This window comes from Dasypus novemcinctus, chromosome 2 (genome assembly GCF_030445035.2).
Source record: "Dasypus novemcinctus isolate mDasNov1 chromosome 2, mDasNov1.1.hap2, whole genome shotgun sequence".
Taxonomy (NCBI): Eukaryota; Metazoa; Chordata; class Mammalia; order Cingulata; family Dasypodidae; genus Dasypus; species Dasypus novemcinctus.
In genome coordinates, this window is record NC_080674.1 from 34,499,375 (window position 1) to 34,513,871 (window position 14,497).

The window sequence follows — 14,497 nt, forward strand, 5'->3', positions numbered from 1 at the left end:
TTGAGCCACATTCACTTCCCCAAAATAATTTTCATCAACTCCACAACTAACTTCTAATTTAATGACAGAGAAACTGTGTGTAGGTATACGCATTGGGAGTGAAGTGATTAGAAAGATTATATATACCTATTTTTTATTTATCTAAATTCTAAATATTACAATGTGTGTCATTAGTTTCATTACCAGAAAAAAATTACTTCTAAGTAAAATGTATACAAATCTACCATGGAAAAACAATAAAGGAGAAACAAAAATAAAACAAAGTCATTTATAACATCAGTCAGAAATAATCACTATACTTCACAAATGTGTTAAAACATAGATAGATGAGTATACATAAACATACATGTTTTAACAAAAAATTAACAATATAGAAAAAATCACTATATTTCACAAATGTGTTAAAATATACATAGATAGATGAGCATACATAAACACACATGTTTTAACAGGGTCCTTTTATAGACCGCCCTTAATGTTTAGTAATAAGCCAGGAATGTCTTTCTATTTCAGTACATCTCTATCTAAAATATTTTTTAATAGATGAATATTATTCTTTTATATGGAAATATCATAATTTACTTAACAAATTTATTGAGTCATTATTAAAATGGTTGTTACCATTTTTGGGGGGCCATCATACAAACAATTCTACCATAAACACATTTGTGTGTCTATGTATGTGAATCTTTACACACCTGACAGATTATTTTGCAAGGGTATTGTACCTTTTCTTAAGGCGTCTCTCCAAAGTCAGTACCAATTTAAACTACCATTAAAACCATATGACTTCCCATTTCCAAATAGGTCAATGTGGTTGTTTTTAATCTTTGCTATTCTAATGGAAAAAAAAGGTCTTTAATTTAAGATTTACTATTTTTTATCAGTACGAGAATAACGAAGTTTAATGTTCACTTCTTTCAGGAAGATCTCAGTCATATGCTATGCCAATATTTTTTAAAATTAGATGATGCTCTTTCTTTTTTAATTCAAATTTTTTAAGATCTCCTTTTATTAACAACTTGTCATATATTGCAACTTTTTCAGTTTTTGCTTTTTTCTTTTAATTCTATTTGTTTATTGCTACTTACATTTATAAATCTAATCTTCAAGTTTTTTAAATTTATGCCTCCTGCTTAGTATTGGGTTTGGAAATCCTTTCCCATCCCTAGGTTTTGTAATTATTTTATATTTTCTTCAGATATTGGTAACACTAAAATTCTTTTATTCCAGCTCTCCAAAGTATAAGGCAGAACTCTCATTTAAGGTTTCCCCCACATGGTTTGCCAACATCTTTTCTTTGATAGACATAAATTCTTATATATACCTGAATGTTTGATTTTTCTTTCAATGATCTATTTATGCCCATACAGAATATTTCAATACTACTAGGGTAGTATTCTTGCATTATTATTTCTCTTGATTATCCTAACTTCTATTCCAAAGAGAAATTTAAGAGTCATTATTAAGTTGTAAAACCAGCACTTCAACTGAAGCTAAATTAAACTTGAGACTATTCTGAAGAAAATCAGTATTTTTATAACACAGCCTTCCACTTTGGAAATATGGCATGGCCTCCATTCATTTATATAAGCCTCCTTTGTCATTCATCTAGGTCTTTTTAGTTTCCACCCCATTGGTCTTACATATTTTTTGGTTAATATTTATTAAAGATATTTAAATTTTCTCTAGTGAATCTATTTTTTCCCATTCCACTTTCTACTTAGTTACTGCTAGTATTTAGAAAGCCTGTTAATTTTGGTATTATTTTGTAACTGTCCACTTTAATGAGTTAAATCTCCCTTCTTAGCTGATGGTATTCTTAAGTAATACCATCAACCAATAATAGAAACTCATAGCTCCCAGTGTTTTTGGTACTTATCATAAGCCAGACAATTCTAAGCACTTTATCAACATTCTCACATTTAATCCTTGTAAGAACCCTAAAAGGTAGCTATTAACATCCCAGACAGAGGAGGATCTTAGAGATTACATTATTTGAACAGTATCACAAAGCTAGTAAATGGTAGTTAAATGCTAATGTGGTTCCTTGACACAGACATGCTGACACATTCTAAAATCCTGCCAAATGTTGGACTATTTATTATGACCAAGAAACACAAATGCAGAGTGGATATTGCTCAGTGGTTGAGTGCCTGCTTTCCACGTACAAGGTCCTGGGTTCAATTCCCACTACCTCCTAAAAAAAAAACAAAAAAAGAAACACAAGAAAAGATATTCCCATCTTTTACCCCATCATCTTTAGACTGATATCCTGGAAAACAGATGGTCAGGGTTGTCTGCTATGACCATCAATTAGTACTAAATTGTTAACACTTTTTCAGAAAGCATTTTTTTCCTTTTTAAACACTTGAAGAGAGGCATTTCAACACAGGATCAAAAGATTTTTTAAGATAAGTATCTCGGGTACTCCAAATTGTTTCTTCTTTACAATATGCTGATCATGTACTATAGTAATTTTTCCTCCTTTGCAATATTTATATCTCTAGCATTTTCTTTCCTCATCTACCACACTGATTAGAAGTCACAGAATTCAAGTCTCTGCCTTCTCCACAAGCTACTGGGCACTGGAGAAGAAACCACTAGACCAAAGCGAGGTCCAACACTCTATAAAGATTCATCAACCAACAACAGGTCCTCAATGATGTCCACCAACAACACAAGCTCCTGGCCCTTCTCCTGTCTCTGCTCCTCCTCCAGTCAGGCCTTCTTCTTTGTGAACAAACTCTTCCTTATTAATCATATCTATTCCATGGTGTTTAGTATCTCCAGCTCAGATCTCTTTCTGAACTTTGCACCTGAATAACCAAGGAACTACCACACAAGTCCATCTGATTGTCTCACAGCTCCTCAAACTCAACAAGCCCCAAATTTTACTCATCCTCTTCCCTCTTTCTTGGTGTCCTCCATCCTCAAGAGGAAACACCAGATTTCAGTTATGAAGATACAAGTCCCACTGACAGTGTTTCATGATTTTCTCTCAAACTACCTTTCCCCACAACTGTCACTGCTTCGCTCTAAGCAACAATCATCTCCCATGGGTTACTGGAAAACTCTCCTGATTTCCCAAGCTTCGAGCATGACCCTCTCAGAGCATTTCTCCACACAGCAAACTTCGTAAAAGCTGTTCCCTCTTCTCCCCCATCCTCCTTCCCTAATGTATTCCTACTCATACTTCAGGTAGCAGTAAAATGTCATTTTCTCTATGACTACCCTAGACTGCTGCATCTTCCCAGAGCAACATGTAACTCCCCTATCAAAGCACCTATCACGGCACTTAGCTGTCTTTTCCCTTTAAAGCGAGGACTCTCAATTACTACTGTATCTCTCACACCAGTACGATACCTGGGATGCACGAGAAATGTGCAAGGTTTTTAATTCATTCAATTCATAATATGTTAACTTCTTTGCAAAAACCTCTAAGGTTTCAACATAAAATCTGGCTATTTTGAGATGGTTTTCATCATGAGACAGTGTTCTTCATCATGTAAAAGAAGTGTGCTTGTATACCTAGTTTACCAAAGTTTTTACTCACAAAGGGATAATGAATTTTATTAAAAACCTGTCAGATAGCTACTAAGCTAAGCATATGGATTTTCACACTAAGAGTTACAGTTACAACTTTCTAATACTAACCTATCTATCCATGCAATCTTGGAATATCAGTTATTTTTGACACACTACTTAAAAAGGAAGTGCTAGTAATCTAATTAGTAGTTTTATATCCATACATGGAGGTTATTTTGTAGCTTTCTTTTCCTTTGTTAATTATCTTAGTTTTCCTGGTATCACAGCATGAGTTGAGCAGCTTTCCTTACATCTTCCTCAGTGTTCTGAAACAGTTTAACTTTTTTTGGAGGTGATATAAACTCAACTTTCTCAAGCTGAAGTTTGTAATCCCCGATTCCCCCAGAAATCACCCCAACTCATACAAGTTTTAAAATTAAGTACCTGTATTTACAACAATATTTTATCATTTTTAAATCCCTCTCATTCCTGTAATGATATACTCTTTCTCATACCTAATGAAATGTATGCTTTTCTTTTCTTGGTTAATTTGCCAGTTTTTAAATTGCATTGTAATATTCAAAGAACCAAGTCTTGCATTTATTTATAAATACTATTATATTGATACAGTTGTTTTCTATTTCATTAATTTATTTTATCTTCAAATCCCATTTTCTGCTTTTCTTATACTCTAACAATTTCTAGATCCAAGTGCTCAATTAATAACTGTATAGTTACCACTTGTTTGACACTTCCTTTGGTCCAGATATCTTTTATATGTATTATCATAATGAACCTCACCACTTTATAATGTAAGCATAACGCATCTCATTACAAATAAAGACACTGATGTTCAGAAACATTCAATAACTTTGCCCAATAACAATGTTGGGAGAGCTAACAACTGACCCAAAGTTAGACTCCAAAGTGCTGCCCTTAATTACCATTATATAGGTCATGAATTTTATTTCTGGTATAGAATTGGTCATACTCTGTAAGTTTTATTTTATAGCAATCTCATTTCACTTTTCTAAATAAAGTGCAAGTACAGTTTGGTTCTTTTTTCTGAAATAAGTAAGGTTAAGAGCAGAATTATAAATTTCCAAGGGTTTTTAAAAGAACTTGAATTGTTTATTATATAGTTTATAGCAATGTGCTCAGGAAAAGTGGCCCAAATACTTTCTAATTTTTGGAATTTGTCAAGATTTCCTCACGTATGATCAATAAATCCTATAAGTAAAGGTTTCTAGTTACTGGCTACTCTAGCTTTTCACAAGTCATTTGGACAGGCTTTTAGACTTTTATCAAGACTTGGTGGAGAATGCAGAAGCACAAAATCTGAATTCAAGGAGACAGTCCAACAGAATTGGGAAAGCCTGTCACTTCTTCCAGTGTCAACCCCTTGCTTACCTTCCAGATCTCTTATACTCTTTTTTGTAGGACCTTTCCAGAGATGGTGATCTTCGGCTGTCCCGGTGCCTGTGTCTCTCCCGTTCCCGCTCTCTTAAAGGAATTAATACACAGAGCTGTTTTCAACAGAAAGACTCAAAAAACACCATCTCTTTTCACTGAATTAATCTTCTAAATAAATGGACCTCAACCAAGAATATTTTCAGCCACTGTCCACCATGGGACATTTTTATTCAGCCTTAATTTATTAGAGGTTAAAGGAGCTTTTTGCTTTACAGAAGTTACCTTACTTGGACAATTTTTGTTAACTGTTTTCTTAAAGAAAGCATATTTGATGTTAAGAATAAAGGAAATTATATCATAAGCTTCTCTGAAGACCTCCCAACCATATAATCCAGTTATTTAACCTACAGAGGAAACTTTTAAAAAGTTCTACTGCCTACTGATTTCTAAAAAACTCTCAATTTCACCCAAGTAAATACAAATTCTAAAGCTTTTACAGTAAAGATTAGGACATGGTTCAATAATGAAAGAGTTCTGAATTCTTACAGGTTATAGGCCTGAACTGTAGTTCTAGTATTACTAACCTTCCAGGAGACTGTGAATCACTTTACCTCTAAATACTATTTTCCATCTGGAGAAAAAAAAAATTCTTTCTGGAGACACTGCATTTACTCACTGTAAAAAAAGACTAAGGGATTTTAAAAACCTTCCAAATGTAAAAATGGAATTTAATGATAATGATAATAATAGTAACAATAATAGTTTTTAAAACTTCCAAGTCTATTTAGTACAGGGGTTCTTAACCTTTTTTGTTCCACGGACCTCTCTACCAGTCAGGTTAAAACCACAGACACCTTACTAAGTCCCCATTATACTATGCATTATTTAATAAATATATCATACCCACACCAACATGTCCCCACAAGAATGTTTTCTGAATTTCAATTCAAGCTCATAGACCCGTTGTTAAGAACTCCTGACTTAGTAGGTACAGTGGAAGATCTGCAACAAAAATAAAAGTTCCGGTGCATTTGAAGCACAACTACAAACCTAAAGAAAATAACCATTTAATCTAGAATAGAAAAAAAAAAAAGATGCTATATTAGCCTACGTCCAACAAGAAGACTATACCAATGTCTAGACATGAAAATATCCACCAACACAGCCAACCAGAAAAAAAAACCACAATACACTAAAATCAAAACTTATAGAACTGATAGATGAGTGGCTGCTTACAATACAACAAAAATTGTTTTGTCTTAAAAAAAAAAAAAAGATTTTCCACCTCAATAAAGACTCTTGAACAATACTGATTCTGAGATATACACAGTCCTCAGGTCTACACCAACAGTCCAAAATAAAGCAACTAGAGCTCAGGATTTTACATTCTTCATCTGATACATCTCTAAAATTATGATTTGCTTTTAGGCAGAAAATCCCAATTGCAGAAACTAGTGAATGATATCACATGTCAAAATGTAATGCAATTTGTAATGGCATAGCTGCTGAAAAGAACAGCCTGCATTTCTAAGTAAAAATGCTCACTAGAGAATATTTCTAATTTTTTCGTGTGTTTTAACATCTAGTCAATAGAATTTTGCATTTAAGAATGCACTTCTGATGGTAACTGCTACCCTCTGAATGGGTATGAATTGTAAAGACCAATCCAGATACAAATCTCTCTAAGGTGAACCCATTGAAAGCAAGAAAAACAATATTTGGGTTACTATCCCAAAGACTCTTCCCTCTTGGCAAGCATTAAGATATTCCTTAGGTAACACGATGCTAGCTTGCCAAGGACTGCACATTCTACGTCAACAGGGCAACTATAGGAATTACTGGTTTTTGCAATACCAGCATGGAAAATGAGACAGGGAGGTATTATTACTGTCCCATTTTATAGATGAGGAAACTGAGGTTTAGGAAGGTTAACTATCTTGACCAAGGTCACACAGCCCACAAGGATACAGCCAGATGTCTCAACCAGTATGCTCACTTTGATTGCCAGGCTCTTTTTGTAATTGTTGTTCTAACTATGCTAGGCACCTTATATCTATTTTCATATTTAACCATAATTATCATTTTCATATTTAAGGATTACACAATTTAAGAATGGTAATGCATGTACACCCTTACCTAGTCACCCAGCTCATCTTCCATTTTAAACATATCCTTTTGAGATATTTTTTATATACATGCAAATACATAGACTCAATAATTTTATATAAATAGTATTATAGTATATACATAATTCTTGCTTTATGCCACTTATAAATATATCTTGGAGGGAAGTGGATGTGGCTCAAGCAGTTGTGCCCGCCTACCAAATGGGAAGTCCCAGGTTCAGTTTCTGGTGCCTCCTAAAGAAGATGAGCAAGAAAATGAGCTGACATGACAGGCTGGTACAGTGAGCTGATGCAACAAGATGATGCATCTAGATGACAACACAATGAGAGACAACAAGCAGGAAGCAGAGGTGGCTCAAGTGACTGGGTGCCTCCCTCCCACATGGGAGGTCCTGGGTTCAATTCTTGAAACCTAAAAAGATGAGCAGACACAGAGAGCACACAACGAACAGTCACAAAGAACAGACAGCAAATTCAAACAATGAGGGGTAGGGAGAAATAAAATAAAATGTTTTATATCTTGGCACGCTTTCCACTGCAAGAGCATAATATTTTGCCTTGTTCTTTTTAATGGCTGCATAATAGTCCATTGTGTGGGTATACCAATAATTAACAGTTACATTGAGTACTTCCTTTTCGGGGCTATCATAAATAATATAGCAAGGAATAAACTACACATGGAGCCTCACACATGTGTAACTATCGAGTGTATTGCTTGACACAGTGTTGCTAAATAAAAGTGTAGATAAAACCCACTTGAGAGTTTCAGGGAAAGAATTGTGGGGAGCGTTGTTTACACAGATGATGAAAAGGGCCATAATGAGCAACAATTCTACTGGGCTCTCATGAAACCCACAGTACTCCCTCACCACACTACAGAAGAGATTGCTGGGTGGGCAGCATGTGCAACTGTTTCTCTTCCCATTCCCTAGAGTAACCTTGATCTTTCATGGTAACAAATACATACACTCACTCCCTCACAAACCTTTTCAAGATAATAGTTTACTCTATAGCAATCTCAATCGCATTTTGGAAAATACATACAAGGATAGATCCACTTACCTCAAGAAACAAGGAGAGAAGCAGCCAGAAGATAGACTATAATTTGCATAAACTTAAAATATATATTGTCTTTTTTTTTTTTTAGGTTGCACTAATATCTTTACTTTACACACTTGGAATTATATATTGTTTTTTTCCAATATACTTCTAGGAATTTAATTAGGACTTCACATGCCCCATGTATGTTTCACAGTAGCATTCCATGTAAGATAGACAACTGACATTCCACCTAAGATCCCAAAGGGAGCCAATTAAAATGTGGCCCTTCCACTAAGGCACCTCCGGGAAAGGCCTCAATTATAACATCATAAAACAACTCCAATATATATAAAGAACACTTTTAAAAAACAAGTTAACTCAGTAGGACGTTCATAGTGAAAGAGTGTGATTTAGAACAGTGGAGATTAAAAGCAATTCTTTTGGCACTAGATTTCACTCACTGCTTGAGATGCTCAGTTTAAAGGGCATTTGCATATCTTCAAACAAACATACAATTCCAAGTTTAAGCCTGGATGGAAGAATTTAGGATTTACAGCAGAGCCTAACAATTCCTTTAACAAGAGCACCCCAACATGGAAAGAAACACTATCTAGAATGTTGTTTGCTGCAAAATGTTTTCCCAAAAATAGGATTATTAGTAGTCATGTTGAAGTCTGAAGAAAAATATCAACCAACTCTCCAGTTTAGATTCTCACTACAAAATTGTAAAATAAATTATCACAGTCTTTTGCCAACTAGTCCATCAGAGAATAACAGGAAAACGACCAGAAACAGCAGTTCATGCTGAAAAAGATAAAGTTTTCCTCCTCTTTTTATCTTCGGCCATGGGAAATCCAACTTCTCTGCAGGAAACACATTCCCTCTACTCCACTGGAGCATCAGGGACAGGCAGCAACTCATTTTCCTCCTGGACCTTCAGATCACTGTGCCCTTCCTTCAGGTCAGAGAATGACCACTACCACTTACTGCCCAAACGTCCAGTGAGAATCAAACCAACAGAGCCATGAGGAAAAAAGTGAAAACCAAGACATAACAGATTCCTGTAATCAACTGTGGAGCAAGAAGAGGAGTCAAGAGCAGCTCTCAACAAACCCATATAATCAAGTGCCCTGGTTTGGGAGCTTAACCACTTTGGGCATAAAATTTCCGCAGGACAATGAAGGTAAACACTACAGAGGCGAGAAAGAGAAGCACCATTACCAGTTTGATGACGAGAAGACATCAAATACTCACTGGCATGAAGAGTTCATTGAAGGCATAAATATTGTGTTATAATTATTAGCGGTGTCTTTTTTCCCCCCAAATAACCAATGGTTCTTAGCCCTTGGGGTAAGAGACTCCCCAACCTCTTTGAGAATCTGCTGCAAATTACTGATTTTTCTTATAGAAAAACATACATACACATGAAAATTTGCATGTAACTTCAGAGCATTTCTAGAAGGTCATCTGTGAATCCCAGTTTAAGATGCCTACTTGAAACCATGTCTCTCATATTTTTAGATATTTGGTCTTCTGAAAAATTACATGTAATCTGGAAAGAAACAGTCTAAAAAACACAACTTTCATCAATAGTTTCAGATGCAAGAAAATATAACAAAAGTTATTATGAAAACTGCAACTCTGATAACATATAATTAATCTCATTTCATTTTACAACTGAACAAGGTGATACACTTTCATCTATCCGAAAAGTTAGAAAGCAAGCTCTGCTTGTTAATTAGTTTGATTCTTGACTGAGAACAAATGCAGATCACTAATTCCAAAAGAAATCAAACACTGTAACCTAGCACGAGGACCATAAAGAACTTAATTAAATTTGATAACACAAAAGGTATCATGTGATCTTTTCATTTCATATGAAATGAAATCATAAGAATGTCAACTGTATTATAGAGTATGATTTTACATTCATTGGGAGAGGTCTACATAGATAATTTTGAACACTTACCAAAAACAGCCTTTTTTTTGCTTTTGCTTTTTTTCTTTAAAAGCAGCCTTTTTTAATCAACTTATTTATTACTTGTCTTTTTACAGGAGTACAAAAGGAACTTTTCACTTTTCTTTTATAAAACAAAATGTTCTTCTGGATCTTTCTGGTTTGCTGTTAAATGAAAATTGACTGCTTGGGCCTGTGCAGTGCACACTCAGTTTACCTGCTCCGCTCGTAGCTCCGGTGGCGAGAGAGCGTTCTCCCACGCTCGTAATCCGACCTGTAGCGGCTGTCTGGTCTTCTCCTCTCAGGACTGCGGCCTCGCTCCCGCCGATCCAGGGACCTCGGCCTCTCGCCTCGCCCATGACTGTGATCCCTGTGCCTGTGGTCGTCATAGTGCTTGAGCCTTTCTGGGGACCTTCTCTCGCTGGGAGCCTTTGGTAGTGGGTAGGGAGGGAGATGTCTAAAATGGGGGCTGCTGCTGTTATTAGCGCTGGGTGGGAAAGAACTGGGGTTGTTCTGGAAACTATTAAAATTAGGAGGGGGGAAATTGTGGTGCGAGTATCCCGGAGGGTACTGATAATTAACCTGCTGCGGCATAACAGGAGGTGGGGGGGGATGAGGCATGGAAGGTGGCGGCATCATGAAGGGGAAAGCGCCCTGTCCCGGAGGTGCTCCAGGGACTGGGGGGTTATTAGGACAGGGCACTGGAGGGGGCATGGGAGGAAAACAGGGAGGCACTGGAAAAGGGTGCCTCATCTGGTGGTTGGGAAAAGGGGGCCTGATGGGGCAGGGGGGAAGAGGGCCTTGTGCTGACGGAGGCATAGGTGGAGGGAAGGGCACAAAGTCTGGTCGTGGCGGCAGAAAGTTGGGAGCTGGAGAGTTTGAGAAAGTGGTGGAGGGGGCAGTTGGAGGTTCATATTGATACTGCACAGGAGGCTGCTGGGGGTGAAGCAGCCTCAGATTTTGGGGCCGGAAGGATGGTGCTGAGGGTCTGGCTCCATGTCCTCCTCTCCCTCGGGGACACCCTCGTCCTGGGTGGAACGACATTCTATGGCTTTGTTGAAGGAAAGAAAGGAAAAGGGAAAGTTAAAAAAAAAACTCACTGTGCAAACAGGTTTTCACAAAATCTGGACCATCCTGGTGACCAAATGACAGACTCCTTAGTCAGGCCACCATCTAATTCTGGGTTCTCTGAAATATACCAAATTTCTCACAGTCAAGAAACTGAAGCAGCTCTGCCTGCAAACTCATGAATCCAATATCCCCTTATTCAACCTGCTAGCATGTCCTTGCTCAAGTTCCCTTCTGTTCTTGACCCCACTGTGTCATCCTGCCCACTAAACACATTTCCTACATTTGCATCAGCACTGTCTTATCTTCACCTTCCTCCGCGTTCAGCATAGACTCCACAGCCCAGCATCTCAATGACTCGTTTCTCAATACTCTAAAATACTCTGCCCCATCCCACCCACTCCATTTCAGTCACAAGAACCTGGCAATATCTCAACCTTAGAAGAACCCAACCATGGATTTTCTGTATGTCAACCAGAAATTGGTATTGTAAAATAAGTACCTAATGGGACAGATCAGTGCTACCATAAATTCATGGTCACAAGTTCTACCAGGCCCTCCACCTGGCATGCTTATTGGCTGGTCAACTCTCCTACCTACCCATCATAACTGCCACAGACCTTCAGCAGCCTTTTCAATATTCCATTTTCTCTTCACTTTCAACAGATAACCTTGTCTCCTTTCAAAGCACAAAAACTATCAGAAGAGAACTCCCTCAGCTTGCTCTACCAATTCTATAAACCTATCCGCTCTACACTTTCCAGATTTCTTCCTCCTAACAAAGACCTTTCCCACCCACGCACCCTGGATTCTACCCCAAATGTCTATTTGAGAATACCCGCCCCTGCGCAATCTTCTACCTCTCCCCGTTATCAAATCCTTCACCTCAGTATTTAAAAGTGCTCAGGTATATTCCAACACAGAACATCCTTCTTAGCCTCCAGAATTCCTCCCCTTCACAGCCAACCTAAAATAGTGTCTACTTCACCACTTCATCTCTCCTTCACCTCCCACTCACTCAAATCTGATGTCAGCTTCACTGGCGACCCCCCACCACCGAAATGACCAATGCCCAAAATGTTTGAAAACCAATGGTTACTCTTCAGTCATCTTACTTGATATCTTTGTAGCATTAAGCCCAGCTCACCCCTCCCTCTTGAATTCTCTTCCTTGACTGCCTGACGCACCACCCTCACTATGTCCTTCCTACCTCGCTGGCTGCTCCTCCTGGCTCTCTCCTGCACCAGCTCTTTCTCTGCCAGGGGGGCCTCAAACATTTGGATTCCTAACAGTTCCACCCTGGGCACTCTGCTCACTCTCTCTTCCACAGTAACCCTTCCCACTTGTGCGTCTTCATTTAGCATCATCTCTTGGTAACTCCCATGGTTATATCCACTAGCCACTGACCTCTGAGCTCCAGACCCACACTGCCAACTTTCAATGCAACTTTTCGCCTTGAAAGTCAGTATTACTGACTCCTCAGATTCAACCTACCAGAACTAAAAGGAATAAATGACCTTCTCCTCCAAGACAATAACTTTGCTCCTTTTGCAGTATTTCACCCTAGTCTTCAAGATACACACCTCGCAATCATTTGATTTTCCCTCTCTCACTCAACTTGGCTAATTACTAAAAATCTTCTATCATTTCCTCTTCCTAAATACTTCTTGAATTCATCTACTTCACACCATCATCTCGTCTGGTTACTACAGTAACATTGTTACTGGCCTTTCACAACCACCATCACCACCCCACCCAGGTCTTTGTTAGGTTCCGTGATCTCACAACACTGCTGCTTCTTAGTAGTTCCTTCAATAATAGAATCTATTGACTAATTATGTAATTCCAATTTTAATGTCTGGCTACTCCTCAGAACCACAAGTTCATCAGGGTCCATGCATATGAATCCTTCCTATCCTCCATGGCTCAACGCAGCGTTTGTTCCTCCAGGCATTCCTCCAAGCTACTGCCGTTACTGTCCCACCACTCACCACGTATTGCCTTGCATCGTGATTTACTATCTGGATATGTCACATCTTCCACAAAGAATTTCAGCTCTGAAGGATAGAAAAAATAAAATATACATTAAAATGTTTTCCAAACTGCCAATACTTTAAAAATATGTTCTGCAATTATCTTAACACTGAATTTGCATTCTTCAGTACACTGAGCACACTAACAAAATAAGAGCATGTTGAATTAAAATTCACAATGAAATTTTTAAATGTTCTTAATACCTGTCCTGCTGACTCAAAATAATCAATAGCTAAAAAGACTGGAAACTTAGACATATCCCATCTCTAATTTGCTAAAGAATCAGTGAAGAGAGGAGGGTAATTTCCCCTCTCCATATTCTAGTCTCCTTCATTGTAATATAACATAGGCATATATCAAACACAAAAATCACAGTGAGACCAGCATTTAAGTTCAAACATAACTGTCATTCTTGATTTTCATTCTCAACTCTTCCTACAGATCAATGCTGTGAACATGAATGGCTTTCCAAAACTTGAATTTCAGCAAAATGTTTTCTTAAAAAAACTCAAGTGAATATTAGGTGCAAAAAGCTTTGACGCTTCCTAAAGTCTGGTTTGAGAAAAGTATTTACTAATAGGCTTAAGTTAGACCTCAAAGTGGCTCAAGAAAATAATTTCAGATTTATCAGAATCTATCACCATGCTTAATACGTAATAGACAACAAATATCTGATTAATGGTATTCTTCTGTCCAATACACACATGATAAACCTTGGGCCGAGATCTTGCAAACACAGGTTATTCATCATCTACAGAATCAAGTTCAATCTCCAAACTTGGTATTTAAAGCCCTCCACAATTTGGACCCAATGTCTCCTTCGAGGCTTATCCTCCAGTATCTTCTCCACATTTCCTCAGGTGCCTAACAGACAAAATAACTGAGCTAGTTACTTGCTCCCACTCTTCTCTGAAGTCCCTCCCTATACCTCCTCCCAGTGAATCCATACCCATCCACTTATCTCAAATGCCACCTCCTCTGTGAAGCCTTCCATGGTTCCCCTTAAGAAGTAATCCCTTTCTCTCTAGACTTACATTGCTCTTAACCTGTACTTACTTCTTTTACAGCACTTACCAGAGACTGCCTCATATTATAGTCATGTCTGCACATGTCTAACTCCTCCACTAGATTATTAGCTCCTTGATGACATGGGTTGATTCACAGTCATCTCTGTATCCTTCACAGCCCCTGGGCAGAGCATCCTGTACACAGCAGGTAGTCAATAAATGCTTACTGTCTCACCAATGATACATGTTTCTACGTTGCTATACATTTTCCTTCCACATATACCCACAGCAGATTTGCAATATCAAAACCAGAAGGAAAACAG

At 37.7% G+C, this 14,497-nt stretch overlaps 1 protein-coding gene across 19 annotated transcripts in view; it reads right to left on the minus strand.

Moving 5' to 3' along the window:
- Positions 1-14,497, minus strand: part of DROSHA (drosha ribonuclease III) — a 140,783-nt gene that overhangs the window by 125,013 nt on the left and 1,273 nt on the right. For 4 of the 19 annotated variants that reach the window (XM_058307386.1, XM_058307430.1, XM_058307408.1 and 1 more), the window contains exons 2-5: positions 14,242-14,369; positions 13,125-13,190; positions 10,283-11,116; positions 4,939-5,031 (exon numbers count right to left, since the gene is read on the minus strand). In XM_058307386.1, the coding sequence (XP_058163369.1) occupies positions 4,939-5,031; positions 10,283-11,116; positions 13,125-13,141 (944 nt within the window). In that variant the 5' untranslated portion in view covers positions 13,142-13,190; positions 14,242-14,369. Of the gene's footprint in view, positions 1-4,938; positions 5,032-10,282; positions 11,117-13,124; positions 13,191-13,871; positions 14,032-14,241; positions 14,370-14,497 lie in introns of all 19 variants that reach the window. The other 15 variants (XM_058307393.1, XM_058307396.2, XM_058307423.2 and 12 more) reach the window with 6 other exon arrangements.